Source organism: Scyliorhinus torazame, chromosome 3 (genome assembly GCF_047496885.1).
Source record: "Scyliorhinus torazame isolate Kashiwa2021f chromosome 3, sScyTor2.1, whole genome shotgun sequence".
Taxonomy (NCBI): Eukaryota; Metazoa; Chordata; class Chondrichthyes; order Carcharhiniformes; family Scyliorhinidae; genus Scyliorhinus; species Scyliorhinus torazame.
This window is the reverse complement of record NC_092709.1, coordinates 6,215,049-6,229,663: the sequence shown is the minus strand read 5'-3', so window position 1 is coordinate 6,229,663 and position 14,615 is coordinate 6,215,049. Positions and strand designations below refer to the sequence as shown.

Genomic DNA, 14,615 nt, shown 5'->3' with positions numbered 1-14,615 from the left:
AGAGCAGGTGAATTGGCTAGACAACATTTGAAAGTTGCACAAATTGTGATGAAACGGGTAGCGGACAAGAAATCCAAAGTTCGTAGTTTTGCCAGTGGGGATAAAGTTTTAGTGTTGTTACCAGTGATAGGGGAGCCTTTAAAAGCTAGGTTTTGTGGACCGTATCAGATTGGAAGGAAATTAAGTGAGGTGAATTATGTGGTAAAAACACCAGATAGAAGGAAGACTCACTGAGTGTGTCATGCGAATATGCTTAAAAGGTGCTTTGAAAGGGAAGGAGAGGAAAAGGAGGTTTTAATGATTCTAACTCAACGTGACAAACCAAATCCAGATGACTGTGAATTTGACTTACCTCAAATTAAATTGGAAAATGAGGATGTTCTTAAAAATTGGGATGAATTGTTAAGTTACCTTCCAGAGGAAAAACAAACTGACCTGAAAGAGTTATTGATATCACATGGGAAAGTTTGTAGAGATAAATTGGGAAGTACTAAAATGGCTATACATGATGTAGATGTGGGAAATGCTGTTCCTATCAAACAACATCCATATAGACTTAATCCTTTAAAATCGGCACAGGTTAACAGAGAGATTGAGAGTATGCTTAAAAATGGCATAATTGAAGTGAGTTGCAGCCAATGGAGCTCACCCATAGTGATGGTACCTAAACCAGACAGTACCCAACGGTTGTGTGTGGACTATCGAAAGGTGAATGCAGTTACAAGAATGGACTCTTAACCTATCCCACTTTTGGAGGATTGCATTGAGAAAGTGGGACAATCAGCTTTTATGTCCAAATTGGATGGACTGAAAGGTTACTGGCAGGTACCTTTATCTGAAAGGGCAAAGGAAATTTCAGCTTTTGTGACTCCAGATGCTATATACCAGTTCAAAGTTATGCCATTTGGCATGAAAAACGCCCTAGCAACGTTTCAACGGTTAACTAATACAGTCGTTTCAGGATTACCCAATTGTGTGGTATACCGATCTGGTAGTTTTCAGCCAGACATGGAAAGAACGTATAAAACATCTGAGGGAGTTATTCGATTGACTTCAGAAGGCGGGTTTGGTGATAAACTTAAAGTGAATTTGGAAAAGCCCAAGTCACTTTCCTTGGCCATACAATCGGACAGGGTCGATTGGTCCCACGGGATGTGAAAACAAAAGTTATTGGGGAGTTTCCGATACCATCAACACGACGGGAAATAATGCGGTTTCTTGGTATGAGTGGATTTTACCAGAAATTTGTACCAAATTTTAGCAGTGTGGTCGCTTCACAGACTGACTTGCTCAAGAAGCGTAACAAATTCCAGTGGACAGCGGAGTGTGGAAAACACCTCTCCCATAACATAAGAAATAAGAGGATGATCAGAGTGAGAGTCGGGCGATCAGTGATAGTGGAGGGAACTTGTGCCTAGAGTCTGAGGAAGTAGGAGAGGCCCTAAATGAATATTTTGCTTCAGTATTCATGAGAAGAGGGACTTTGTTGCTCACCAGAACAGTGTGAACCAGGTTAACAGACTCAAACAGGTTGATATTAAGAAAGAAGATGTGCTGGAACTTTTGAAAAGCATTAGGATAGATAAGTCCCCTGGGCCTGACGGGATATACCCAAGGTTACTACAGGAAGCGAGGGAGGAGATTGCTGCGCCGTTGGCGATGATCTTTGCGTCCTCACTCTCCACTGGAGTAGTACCGGATGATTGGAGGGAGGTGAATGTTGTTCCCCTGTTCAAGAAAGGGAATACGGAAATCCCTGGGAATTACAGACCCATCAGGTCTTACGTCTGTGGTGAGCAAAATGTTGGAAAGGATTCCGAGAGATAGGATTTATGATTATTTAGAAAAACATAGTTTGATTAAAGATAGTCAGCATGGCTTTGTGAGGGGCAGGTCATGCCTCACAAGCCTCATTGAATTCTTTGAGGATGTGACGAGACACATTGATGAAGGTCGGGCAGTGGATGTGGTGTATATGGAATTCAGTAAGGCATTTGATAAGGTTCCCCATGGTAGGCTCATTCAGAAAGTTAGGGGCCATGGGATACAGGGCAATTTGGCTGTCTGGATACAGAATTGGCTGGCCAAAAGATGACAGTGAGTGGTAGTGGATGGAAAGTATTTTGCCTGGAGGTCCGTGAACAGTGTTGTCCCACAAAGATCTGTTCTGGGACCTCTGCTCTTTGTGGTTTTTATAAATGACTTGGATGAGGAAGTGGAAGGGTGGGTTAGTAAGTTTGCCGATGACATGAAGGTTGGGGGTGTTGTAGATAGTGTTGAGGGTTGTTGCTGGTTACAATAGGACATTGACAGGATGCAGAGCTGGGCTGAGACGTGGCAGATGGAATTCAACCTTGATAAATGTGAAGTGATTCATTTTGGAAGATCGAATTTGAATGCTGAATACAGGGTTAAAGGCAGGATTCTTGGCAGTGTGGAGGAACAGAGGGATCTTGGGGTCCACGTACATAGATCCCTCAAAGTTGCCACCCAGGTTGATAGGGTTGTTAAGGAGGTGTATGGTGTGTTGGCTTTCATTAACGGGGGATTGAGTTTGAGATCCGTGAGGTTTTGCTGCAGCTTTATAAAACCCTGGTTAGACCACACTTGGAATATTGTGTCCAGTTCTAGTCGCCTCATTATAGGAAGGATGTGGATGCTTTGGAGAGGGTACAGAGGAGATTTACCAGGATGCTGCCTGGACTGGAGGGCATGTCTTATGAAGAAAGGTTGAGGGGGAGCTCGGGCTTTTCTCACTGGAGCGAAGAAGGCAGAGAGGTGACTTGATAGAGGTGTACAAGGTGATGAGAGGCATGGATAGAGTGGATAGACTTTTCCCCAGGGTGGAAATGGCTGTCACGAGGGGACATAATTTTAAGGTGATTGGAGGAAGGTATAGGGGAGATGTCAGAGGTCGGTTGTTTACACAGAGAGTGGTGGGTGTGTGGAACGCACTGCCAGCAGAGGTGGTGGAGTCAGAGTCATTAGGGACATTTAAGTGACTCTTGGACAGGCACATGGACAACAGTAAATTGAAGGGGTGTAGGTTAGGTTGATCTTAGATTAGGATAAATGGTCGGCACAACATCGTGGGCCGAAGGGCCTGTACTGTGCTGGACTGTTCTATGTCCTATGAAATGGAAATTTTTCAAATGCAATTGAAATGAAGAAGTTGGAACTAGAGAGAGAGGAAAAAGCAAAAGAGAGAGAGAGTTCTAGCTTAAGGTGTATAAATGGAAATGGAAGCTGCCAGGAGCCAGAGGGAAGCTTATATTGGGGCTGGTTCAGCACAGTGGGCTAGACAGCTGGCTTGTAATGCAGAACAAGACCAGCAGCGAGGGTTCAATTCCTGTTCCAGCCTCCCTGAACAGGCGCCGGAATGTGGCGACTAGGGGCTTTTCACTGTAACTTTATTGAAGCCTACTTGTGACAATAAGTGATTTTCATTTCATTTTATTATTATATTATTATCCCTAGAATGGGAGCCCATTGGGATATGTTTAACTTTATACACGCCCTCCCAAAGTTTGAAGAAAAGGAAAATAGCAACCCAAATGGAGTGGCCAAAAAAAAAGTGACCATTACCCATGCAGAGTGAATTGACGGGGCGGGCACAGGACGTTTATGCTTCCCTCTCAGAGGGGGTTGTCTAATGATTATGACTGTGAAAACCCCCATGGAGGCCACGGGGTGTGGACCATTTAGTTCCCTGTGACCTCCACAGAATACAAACTTCCCCAGTAATGGGGTAAACCCCGACCTGGGGGCAGCGCCCGGGGGGGGGGGGGGAGACCCTTCAGGGAGAGGAGTAATAAAAGAACATTGTTTGCGTCCTATCTGCCATTTTTATGTGTATTCTCTTGCCGAGGATACTACAATGCTAAGGGATACAAGGCTATTCTGGGTGCCTATGAATTAGTTCCCGAGACAAATAGGCAAAAGTTTTGGAATTTAAGGAGAGAGGCGGGACAAGCTTCTGCTGAATTTGAAAGGGTTAAGCAGAACAATTTTAATAGGTGGATACGAGCATTGAGAGTTGAAACTACCTATGAGACTCTGAGAGAGGTCATTTTCTAAGAAGAATTTAAGAATTCACTTCCTTCAGTGAAAAGAACCCATGTTGAAGACCAAAGGTTTTTTAAAAAAATTTTTTTTAGAGTATCCAATTCTTTCTTTTCCAATTAAGAGGCAATTTAATGTGACCAATTCACCTGCCCTACGCATCGTTTTTGGTTGTGGGAGTGAGACCCACGCAGACACAGGGAAAATGTGCAAACTCCACACGGACAGTGACCCGGGGCCGGGATTGAACCCGGGTCCTCAGCCCTGTGAGGCAGCAGTGCTAACCACTGCACCACCGTGCTGCCCCGTGTTGAAGACCCAAGGGTGGCGACCGCTAGGCAAGCAGCGATAATGGCTGATGATTATATTTTAACCATTGTTCCGTCGCACCCATAATTTTGAAAAGGTTAGGTAGTGGGCTAGTGAAAGGAAGGCAGGTAACCAAGGTAAGGAATGGATATCTGGCAGTGCTCTGAGATTCCCTCCTCAGACCAGGAAAGGAGGGTACTGGGGGTGGAGGTGAGACTCGAAAGCCTAGGTGTCACCATTGCCATAAAGTGGGACACATTTGTTCAGCATGTTGGAATTTGTGGGGAAAGCCCTTGGGACATGTGGGGTTCATACGGAGGATTGGGAAAAGGGAAACACAGGTGGAGAATACTAAGGGGCAGACTGTAACTCCAACTGGACTTTGGAGTCCTGAGGTAAATATTGCTGTGGGAGCAGGTGTAATGAATGAGGTAGATGAGAGACATGCAGGGTTTTTGTTGAAGGGGAAGATCACCCCATTTACATCAACTGATGTAGCCAAACTCATAACTATTTTAAGGGACACAGTGGCTACTCAAACTCTTTTACTGGAGAAATATAATGGGATGGATTCTCCGAGCCTCCGCTCCGCAATCGCAATCAGCCGGGGGCGGGGGGGGGGCGGTGGAGAATGGGCGATTACACCGAAATCCAGCCCGACTCCGAATCGCATGGGAGTCTCTCGCGCACGAACTACACGTCGTGGGTAGGGGGCCATTGACAGAGCCGGTTCGAAGCGCTCTTTCAGAGTGTCGGTGCAGACCCAATGGGCGGGATGGCCTCCTTCTGCACTGTAGAGATTCTGTGACCCTTCGACACTGCAGTGAGGTGGTCCCTCAATACTACACTTCATCACAGATTGTTTGCTCACATCCTGGAGTGTCAGGTGGTCGCTGTGGCCCATTACATTTCTATCAGAAACGTAGAATTGGTAAATACTTAGAGCACAGAAACCAACCATTTCGGCCATCAGATCCACGTTGGTGTTTCACTCGACAAGAATTTCCTCCCCACTCTTCATTCCACTGCTAGCTAATAGAGCGAAAAGAGCATGCTAGCTAATAGCTAATAGAGCGAAAAGAGCTGCTAGCTAATAGCTAATAGAGCGAAAAGAGCTTGCTAGCTAATAGCTAATAGAGCGAAAAGAGCTGCTAGCTAATAGCTAATAGAGCGAAAAGAGCTTGCTAGCTAATAGCTAATAGAGCGAAAAGAGCTGCTAGCTAATAGAGCGAAAAGAGCTTGCTAGCTAATAGCTAATAGAGCGAAAAGAGCTTGCTAGCTAATAGAGCGAAAAGAGCTGCTAGCTAATAGCTAATCGAGTTGCTAGCTAATAGAGCAATTTGAGATTTGCTTTCAATCAAATTATATCTTTGCTCCAAAACCGAGTCGTTGAGGTGATTATTTTAGATGCATTTAGGGGGAAGCTGGATAAACACATGAGGGAGAAGGGAATAGAAGGATTGGCTGATGGGGTGAGAGAAAGAGAATGAACGAACATCAGCGTGAACCAGTTGAGATGAATGATTGTGTTCCTGTGCTTTAAGTACTTTGTAATTCTCTGCAACATCACCTGTCCAATTCAATGGCTGCTTATGTTCCCAAAAGGAATGATGACCATAAGACATAGGAGCAGAATTAGACCATTCGGCCCATCGAGTCTGCTCCACCATTCAATCATGGCTGATTTTTTTTCTCATCCCCATTCGCCTGCCTTCTCCCCACAACCCCTGATCCACTTATTGATCAAAAACCTTTTCTCTTTTCAATCATTGATGGTTTAATGCTCATTATTACTCTCAGTTTCTTTGTGATCTCATACCGGCTAACTATCTATGTTCCCTGCCAGTTCAATGAAGATTACTCTTAGCTAATTACAGGAGAGCGGGTTTATTAACAGTAATGTGGAAGACACATGTGTCAGAGTAAGTGACAGAGATAAATCAACTTTCAAATCCTGGCAATTAGCAACTCTGGTTGTATCTCCTAATCCCCTGATTGCTTGTCATTATCTCAGCCTGTGGGATAAATGGATTCATAGATTATCATAGAATTTACAGTGCAGAAGGAGGCCATTCGGCCCATCGAGTCTGCACCAGCTCTTGGAAAGAGCACCCGACCCAAGGTCAACACCTCCACCCTATCCCCATAACCCAGCAACCCCACCCAACACTAAGGGCAATTTTGGACACTAAGGGCAATTTATCATGGCCAATCCACCTAACCCGCACATCTTTGGACTGTGGGAGGAAACCAGAGCACCCGGAGGAAACCCACGCACACACGGGGAGGATGTGCAGACTCCGCACAGACAGTGACCCAAGCCGGAATCGAACCTGGGACCCTGGAGCTGTGAAGCAATTGTGCTATCCACAATGCTACCATGCTGCCTTCAGGACCCTATCACTCTCCAGAGACTCATTCCGCCTTTGTATATCCCTGGAAAGTTGATCTTTATTGCTATCAGGTAGCTGATGGTTATAATCTGACCCCTCGTGAGGTCGCTTACCTTTAATAATCTAATTTCTCTCATGGCAATTTTTTTCACCGTTTTATCATCATCGTCCTCCAGGAATTTCTTGATGGCAACAATTCTTCCATTTTCTTTGTTCCTGCATTTTATTACAATTCCATAACTCCCTTCTCCTACCAGCCCCAGGTGTTCGTACTTCTCCATGTCCGCTAACGTCAACCTGTGGACTGTAAGCAAATGAACTTTGACATGAAATGAGACTTTTTAAATAAAATCTAGTTTTTCCTGTTGTACAGTTAAGTACAAAGTAGAATTGTGCTTCATTTTCACAGGGATGGAAATGGAAAGCAGAGAAGTTACACTTTTATTAGCGCCTGCCCGTACCAGCCTCCCCGAACAGGCGCCGGAATGTGGTGACTAGGGGCTTTTCACAGTAACTTCATTTGAAGCCTACTTGTGACAATAAGCGATTTTCATTTCAATATTACAAACAAGTGTAGGATTATCATAAATGTGAGAACTACAAGAGTTAATGAAATGTCTAGATCAGCCACTAGAGGGAGCTAGAGTTACAAGTATATAAGACATTGATGCTAAACTTTGGGGAGGGGGGGGAGAAAAGTGAAGGAGTTCGCTAGAGAACAGACTGAAGGACAGATAGTGTGAGTAAGAGCAGATCATAGTTTATAAAAGTGCAGAGATTTTTTGTAGGTGAGTGTAAACTATATGCTAATTATTAACTGTGTGTTATTTATGAGTCCGTGTCGAATCCAAATTAGTAATGTTAATAAATGTATACCTTTGTTCAAGTTAAAGCTGTTTTGGGGTCTTTGTGAACACTACACCAAACATCCTGAATTTAGCAACACAAAGACCACCACAAAAAGGATCACCAAATAAGGTGCAAAAGAAAAGATTTACACAGATGATACCCAGAATTGAGAACTTATAACTATCAGGAAACATTGAACAAGCTGGGGCTCTTTCCCCTTTAAGAGGAATGACCTGATAGAGATCTGTAAAATTATGAAAATGTTTGATGGAGTAGATGTGGCAAAGTTTCCACTTATGGGGGACACCGTAACTAGGAGTCAACAATATCAGGTACACATTAATAAGTCCCAGGGGGAATTCAAGAGTAACTACTTTACCCAGGGATTGGTGGGAATGTGGAACTCACTCCCACAGGGAGTGGTCAAGGTGAATAGTATCATTTCATCCATAAAAGGGAAAGATTTACAATTCCCAAAGTACCTTTCATGAGTACTGATGGTCCAAAGTGATTTACAGCCAATGATGTAATTTGGAAGTGCAGGAACTGCTGCAATGTATTAATCAACACCTCCAATGTGCCAACTCAGCCTTTGGCCAATTGAGGAGAAGAGTAGTTGAGGACCAGGATCTCAAACTGGAGTCTAAGGTCAAGGTTTACTGGGCAGCAATGGTCCCCAATGCAATGCTTCAGAATTCTAGGGGTGGCATGGTGGCATAATGGTTGGCACTGTTGCATCATAGTGCCAGGGACCTTGGGTGACTGTTTGTGTGGAGTTTGCACGCTCTCCCGTGTCTGCGTGGGTTTCCTCCGGGTGCTCTGGTTTCCTCCCACAGCCCAAAGATGTGCGGGCTAGGTGGATTGGCCATGCTAAATGGCCCCTTAGTGTCCAGGAATGTACAGGTTAGGTTACTGGGATGGGGGGGGGGGGGGGGGGGGAAGAGTCGACCTAGATAGGGTTCTGTTTCAAAGGATTGGTGCATACTTGGTGGGCCAAATGGCCTCCTTCTGAACTGTAGGAGTGCATAGAATCATAGAATTTACAGTGTAGAAGGAGGCCATTCGTCCCATCGAGTCTGCACCAGCTCTTGGAAAGAGCACCCTACCCAAGCCCACACTCTCACATAACTCAGTAACCCCACCCAACACTAAGGGCAATTTTGGCCACTAAGGGCAATTTAGCATGGCCAATCCACCTAACCTGCACATCTTTGGACTGTAGGAGGAAACCGGAGCACCCGGAGGAAACCCACGCACACACGGGGAGAACGTGCAGACTCCGCACAGACAGTGACCCAAGCCGGGAATCGAACCTGGGACCCTGGAGCTGTGAAGCAGTTGTGCTAACCACTATGCTACCGTGCTGCCCTAAGTTCTATGATTCTTTGATTCTAAACTTAGACAACCTACAGCAGGCACTTCAAAGCTCTGGAGAAGTCCCTTCAGCGGTGCATTCGCAAGATCCACCAAATCCAGGTGGCAAAAAAGATGGTCCAACAGGAGCTTCCTCTCCCAGGTCAACATGCCTGGCATTGAGGCTCCAATCACTAAAAAACCGGCTCCATTGGACAGGACATCAGACTCCCAACTGCTTTACTGGGAACTAGGTCACAGCAGGTGATTCCCAGGAGACGTCAGAAAAACTTTAGGGATTTCCTTAAAATATTCCTGAAGCAGTTAAACATCCCTGCTGACTCAGACGAGACCGTCATGTAACCAACCAAAATTGAGATTGTTCATTCAGGATCGAGGCACCAGACACAGAGAGAGGCTTCATCAGGAACAGAAAGCGGGAAGTCGGGGTATTGGAGAGAGCCCACAAAACTACAAACAATCCATCAATCTGACCCTCTAAGCATCGCCTGGCCCACAGGCGGCAGGTTCTACAGATGGCGCGTTGAACTTATCACAAACTGGAGTGGAAGCAAATCACCCTCGGTCCCCAGGGTCTGTTGAAGAAGAAGAGAAGATTTAGTGGCCAATTTGGTCAGGACAAACAGCAACGTGAGAATGACCAGATGGTCAGTTTATTTAATATAAAAAATGTATCCATCCACTGGATATAGGCAGCTATCTGCCTTTGCCCTTCAGTAGATGGTGGTGAGCTGCCTTCTTGAACCACTGCAGCCCACGTGGTGTAGGTACACCGACCGTGCTGTTAGGGAGGGAGTTCCAGTATTTTGACCCAGTGACAGTGAAGGAACGGTGATATATTTCGAAGTCAGGGTGGTGAGTGGCTTGGGGGGGAAATGTGTAGTATTAATTATTGTTAGTGTCCTGGTCCAGAACCCCAATTTATTTCAGGAAACCAGGCGAGGAACCCCGACAATTTCTCAGTTTGTGAGCTGTGAGGGCAGGATACTTCGCTCCATGAGTGATTCCACTGACAAATTGGGTGTTTTGTATTGAAACAAATGTTATTATTCACACAGGCTTAGTTCCACCAACATCCAAGCTTTTCAATTAACAGTTAAACAGTTCTTAAAAAATATACAGAAAGGTCTTTGAGCTGACATTCCCATGCACTTAAAAAATTTCAATTAAGCTAAATCCACACACAGGTCAAATGCCACTTATTAATGAATTTAACACTCAGTGGCTGACAGATTTATACACAAAGTCCTTGGGAGATAAGTCACACCTCCTTTCCTCAGAGATCCAGAACAGAACTCTAAAAATGAAACTAAAATCAACAGGCACGGGGCAGGACTGAAAATGAAACCAAAAAGCAACAGATATGGGGCGGGGCTGAAAATGAAACTAAAAAAACAACAGACACGGGGCAGGGCTGAAAATGAAACTAAAAAGCAACAGACACGGGGCAGGGCTGAAAACGAAACTAAAAAGCAACAGACACAGGGCAGGGCTGCAAAAGAAACTAAAAAACAACAGACACGGGGCAGGGCTGAAAATGAAACTAAAAAACAACAGACACGGGCAGGGCTGAAAACGAAACTCAAAAGCAGGCCCAGCCTCTCTCATGAGAGGCATCACAGCCTGCCTAGCTGTTAATCCCTTAATTACAGCTTTTGCAGAAATCTGGATACCTTAACCTAAGCTATTTTAATAATATGACTGCAAGAGACACATAATACAATATATTTAAAAATCCCATATTCATCACATTACCACGACTGGCTGCGGTTATAATTACCAGAAAATTCAAATATATTGTTATAAGATACATAGTTTAATCCATACTCTGCAAACAGAGCAAAATATCTCAGTGTTTACATTACAACTTGCATTTATACAAAGACTTTAACAAGCTAAAATGTCCCAAGTGCATTGATTGAGTAAAAATATGACACTGGACAGGTGATCAAATACTTGGTTCAAAAGGTAAGTTTTAAGAAGTGTCTTAAATGTACAGAGGGAGGTAGAGGGAGACAGAGAGGTAGAGGGAGACAGAGAGGTAGAGGGAGACAGAGGTAGAGGGAGACAGAGAGGTAGAGGGAGACAGAGGTAGAAGGAGACAGAGGTAGAGGGAGACAGAGAGGTAGAGGGAGACAGAGGTAGAGGGAGACAGAGGTAGAGGGAGACAGAGGTAGAGGGAGACACAGAGGTAGAGGGAGACAGAGGTAGAGGGAGACAGAGGTAGAGGGAGACAGAGGTAGATGGAGATAATTTCAGAGCTTAGATTCCAGACAGCTGGAGACAGAACTTCCAAAGGTGGAACGATTAAGATCAGGAATGTTCGAGAAGCCAGCAGTGGTGGGGTGCAGAGATCTCAGAGGGTTTTTTACCTGGAGGAGGTCACAGAGATAGGGAGAGATGAAGCTATGGAGGGATTTGAACCCAAGGATGAGTATTGAAAATTTGAGTCATATCAGAGGTTTGAAGTATTTCACAGTAGAAGAGCTTCGAACTTAGCTTCAAATTTGGAAGAATCTACAATTTGCCACTTTGCGACAATGAATGAAAATGTTTCTCCTTTGCAGAATGACACAGCTACTGATATGAACTGTCCAGATGACGATGATGTCCGTTTTGAAACATATTCCGGTCATTGGATCAGAACGTCCTCACACCATAATAATAATAATAACCCTTATTGTCACAAGTAGGCTTACATTGACACTGCCATGAATTAACTGTGAAAATCCCCTCGTCGCCACATTCCGGTGCCTGTCCGGGTACACAGAGGGAGAATTCATAATGTCCAAATTACCTAACTGCATGTCTTTAGGGACTTGTGGGAAGAAACTGGAGCACCCGGAGGAAACCCACGCAGACACGGGGGAACGTGCAGTCTCCGCACAGACAGTGACCCAAGCGGGGAATCTAACCTGGGTCCCTGGCACTGTGAAGTCACAGTGCTAACCACTGTGCTACCGTGCTGCCCATGAACCTGAGCTTTGTTATAAAGGGTTTGATGGAATTACAGACAACAACACACGTTCTGAGTATCTTTCTTCCAGTTCAGTATAAAAGGTTATTTTGTTGTTGAAGGCAAGGTTTCTGTTTTAGTGATACACAGACAGTTAACTCCCCCACCCTGAATAATTCCCCAAAGCACCTCTCGATCTCCACTCTTTTCAGCAGGAATGACAACACCATCAAACAAAGGCCGATGATTATTTTTGTCAGTGGGATATATGACACTGACGAAGAATAAATTAATTGTTTAGAACAAATCAGTAGAGGTGATGATGAACTCCCACATTAACAATTAAACATGCGTAGGTTGCTTTCTGGCAATCAGTTCAAGATCAGCATTTCCCTACTCGGGCAATTAATATTGACTCGACAGTGTCAACAGTCCATACACCCTTGCTAGGAATTGAACACATGATTCAAGCTGACACGCAGAGTGCAGTGTAGAGAGAGAGCGAGGTCGGCATTGTTAGAGGGCCAACTCCCACAAGAGACTTTAAACTGAGGCAACATCTACCCTCTCAGCTGGATCTAAACGATCCCGTGGCCACTACTATGAAGATGATCAGGGGAGTTCTCCTCAGTGTCCTGGTCAATATTTAGCCCTCAACCCACATCTCTTAAAACGGATAATCTAGTCATTGTCGCATTGCTGTTTTGGGATCTTGCTGTGCACAGCTTGTTGGGCTTCATATGACAATATGGCACTTCAAAAATACTTCATTGCCAATGAAGCTCATTGGAGGCCCTGGGGTTGTGATAGGTGCCATAGATATTATTATTATTATTACATGCAAGTCTTGCTTTCTTTCTAGATGTGGTTCCTGTGCAGATTGTTTGATGCTTCAAGCCCATCGTGGGTTTTTTCCTGGAGCAGGTCGCCAGGCGGTCGCCAGAGCCTGTGGGACGGCACTCCACACCAACCATGGTTGGCCGTGACACTCCCCACTCTCACCGCAGGTCATCGGCGTGTTCGGAAGGATTTTGCTGGTTGACACTCAACCTGTTTGGCCGAGTTATCAACGCACCTTCCTCGGCCGTCACGTCCTGGTGTGGGACTCGAACCCGGACCCACTGCCCCACCAGACTCTTGCATTTCGGAAATGCAGAAGAACAAAATTTGGAAGTTTGGAAAGTTCCATTTTTTTAACCTAAGTTTTCAAAATTCAATACATTCGAGGGAAAAAGATCCTGTCAACATGTAGGATGTTCACAATCTTACATCGTCCCAACAGTAAATTCCTGAAACAGAAAGATCCTGAAGATTTATTCTGCTCAGTTTTATTCTCTAATTAGTAAACTACACACTAAACTATTTCCAGTCCCATTCCCGGGTCTCTCCCAGTGATTTTAAACATCCCTCCTAATATCTCCAAAAGACCATAAGAAAGAGAAACAGGAGTTGGCCATTCGGCCCCTCGAGCCTCCTCCACCATTCAACAGGATCATGGCTGATCCGACATTCCTCATGTCAACGTTCCTGCTCTTTCCCCGTAACCTTTGATTCCCTTACTGATCAAGAATCTATCTCAGCCTTAAATATACACAAGAACTCTGCCCCGGCAGCTCTCTGTGCTAAGGAGCTCCAAAGACTCACAATCCTCTGAGAGAAGAAATTCCTCCTCATCTCAGTCTGAAATTGTCTCCCCTTTATTCTGAGACTCTGCCCTCTGGTCCTAGACTCATCCCTGAGGGGAAACATCCTCTCAGCATTCACCCTGTCAGCCCCTGTAGAATCTGACACGTTTCAATGAGATCACCTCCTGTTCTATCCTAGTGAACCTTCTCTGAACCCCCTCCAATGAAATAGGATATTTTCTTAAATGAGGGACCAAAACCGCTCCCAGTGCTCCAGATGTGGTCTCACCAGTACCTTGTACAGTTGCAGCAAGACTTCCCCACTCTTGAAGTCCAACCCCCTTAAATAAGGACCAACATTCCATTAGCCTTCCTGATTACCTGCTGCCCCTGTGTGCTGGCTTTCTGTGTTTCGTGCACAAGTTCCCCCAAGTCTCTTTGTGTTGCAGCTTTCTGCAGATTATCTCCCTGCGATTTAATTCTGTCACACAATTCACACTACAGTAATCTCCCTTTCTGCGACTTTGGGTTTTTGTATTTAGGATTGATTTCACTAAAGTTAGTTGCTGTACCTCCACAAGTCCCGTTAAACTCAGTTCTTCCATCAACCCGGCACATCCAGTCAAGGCACACTGTGAATCTTCTGAAGAACACGTCGCCTTATCATTCCAGATCCCCCTCTACTGCTCTGCGTGAAGCTCACACTGGCCACTGTTTATTACTGCGTGTGGTGTCAGTCAGATCACCTGAGTCCTGTGATACTAAAGTTCTGCTGACGGTGAATGAGTTCAATGACACGGGCAATGCTTGACAGAGTGTCAGGGGGCAGAACAAGGACAGCAGACAACTGGCTGTCTCCTTGGCCTGGAGCCAGACACAGCACAAAGGAAAAGGAGCTTGTGTGATTCGAGGTTACTAAGGGCAACAAGTGACTCTCGCCACAACATGTAGCACCAGCGTCACCTCGGAGCCGCACAATGGTTCCGTCCCCCTCATAAACTTTAGAGTTTAGATGGGGAAAAAAGTTTGGAAACCTTCTCCAAGTTT

General features: G+C 45.0%; 1 protein-coding gene across 1 annotated transcript in view; it reads right to left on the bottom strand.

Annotated features, from left to right (window-relative positions):
- The window catches only part of LOC140408227 (cyclin-dependent kinase-like 2), a 156,902-nt gene extending 142,520 nt beyond the window's left edge, over window positions 1-14,382 (bottom strand). The window contains exons 1-2 of the mRNA XM_072495160.1: window positions 14,141-14,382; window positions 6,878-7,068 (exon numbers count right to left, since the gene is read on the bottom strand). Of these exons, the coding sequence (XP_072351261.1) occupies window positions 6,878-7,068; window positions 14,141-14,186 (237 nt within the window). The 5' untranslated portion in view covers window positions 14,187-14,382. The remainder of the gene's footprint in view (window positions 1-6,877; window positions 7,069-14,140) is intronic.
- Between the last annotated feature and the right edge of the window lie 233 nt (window positions 14,383-14,615).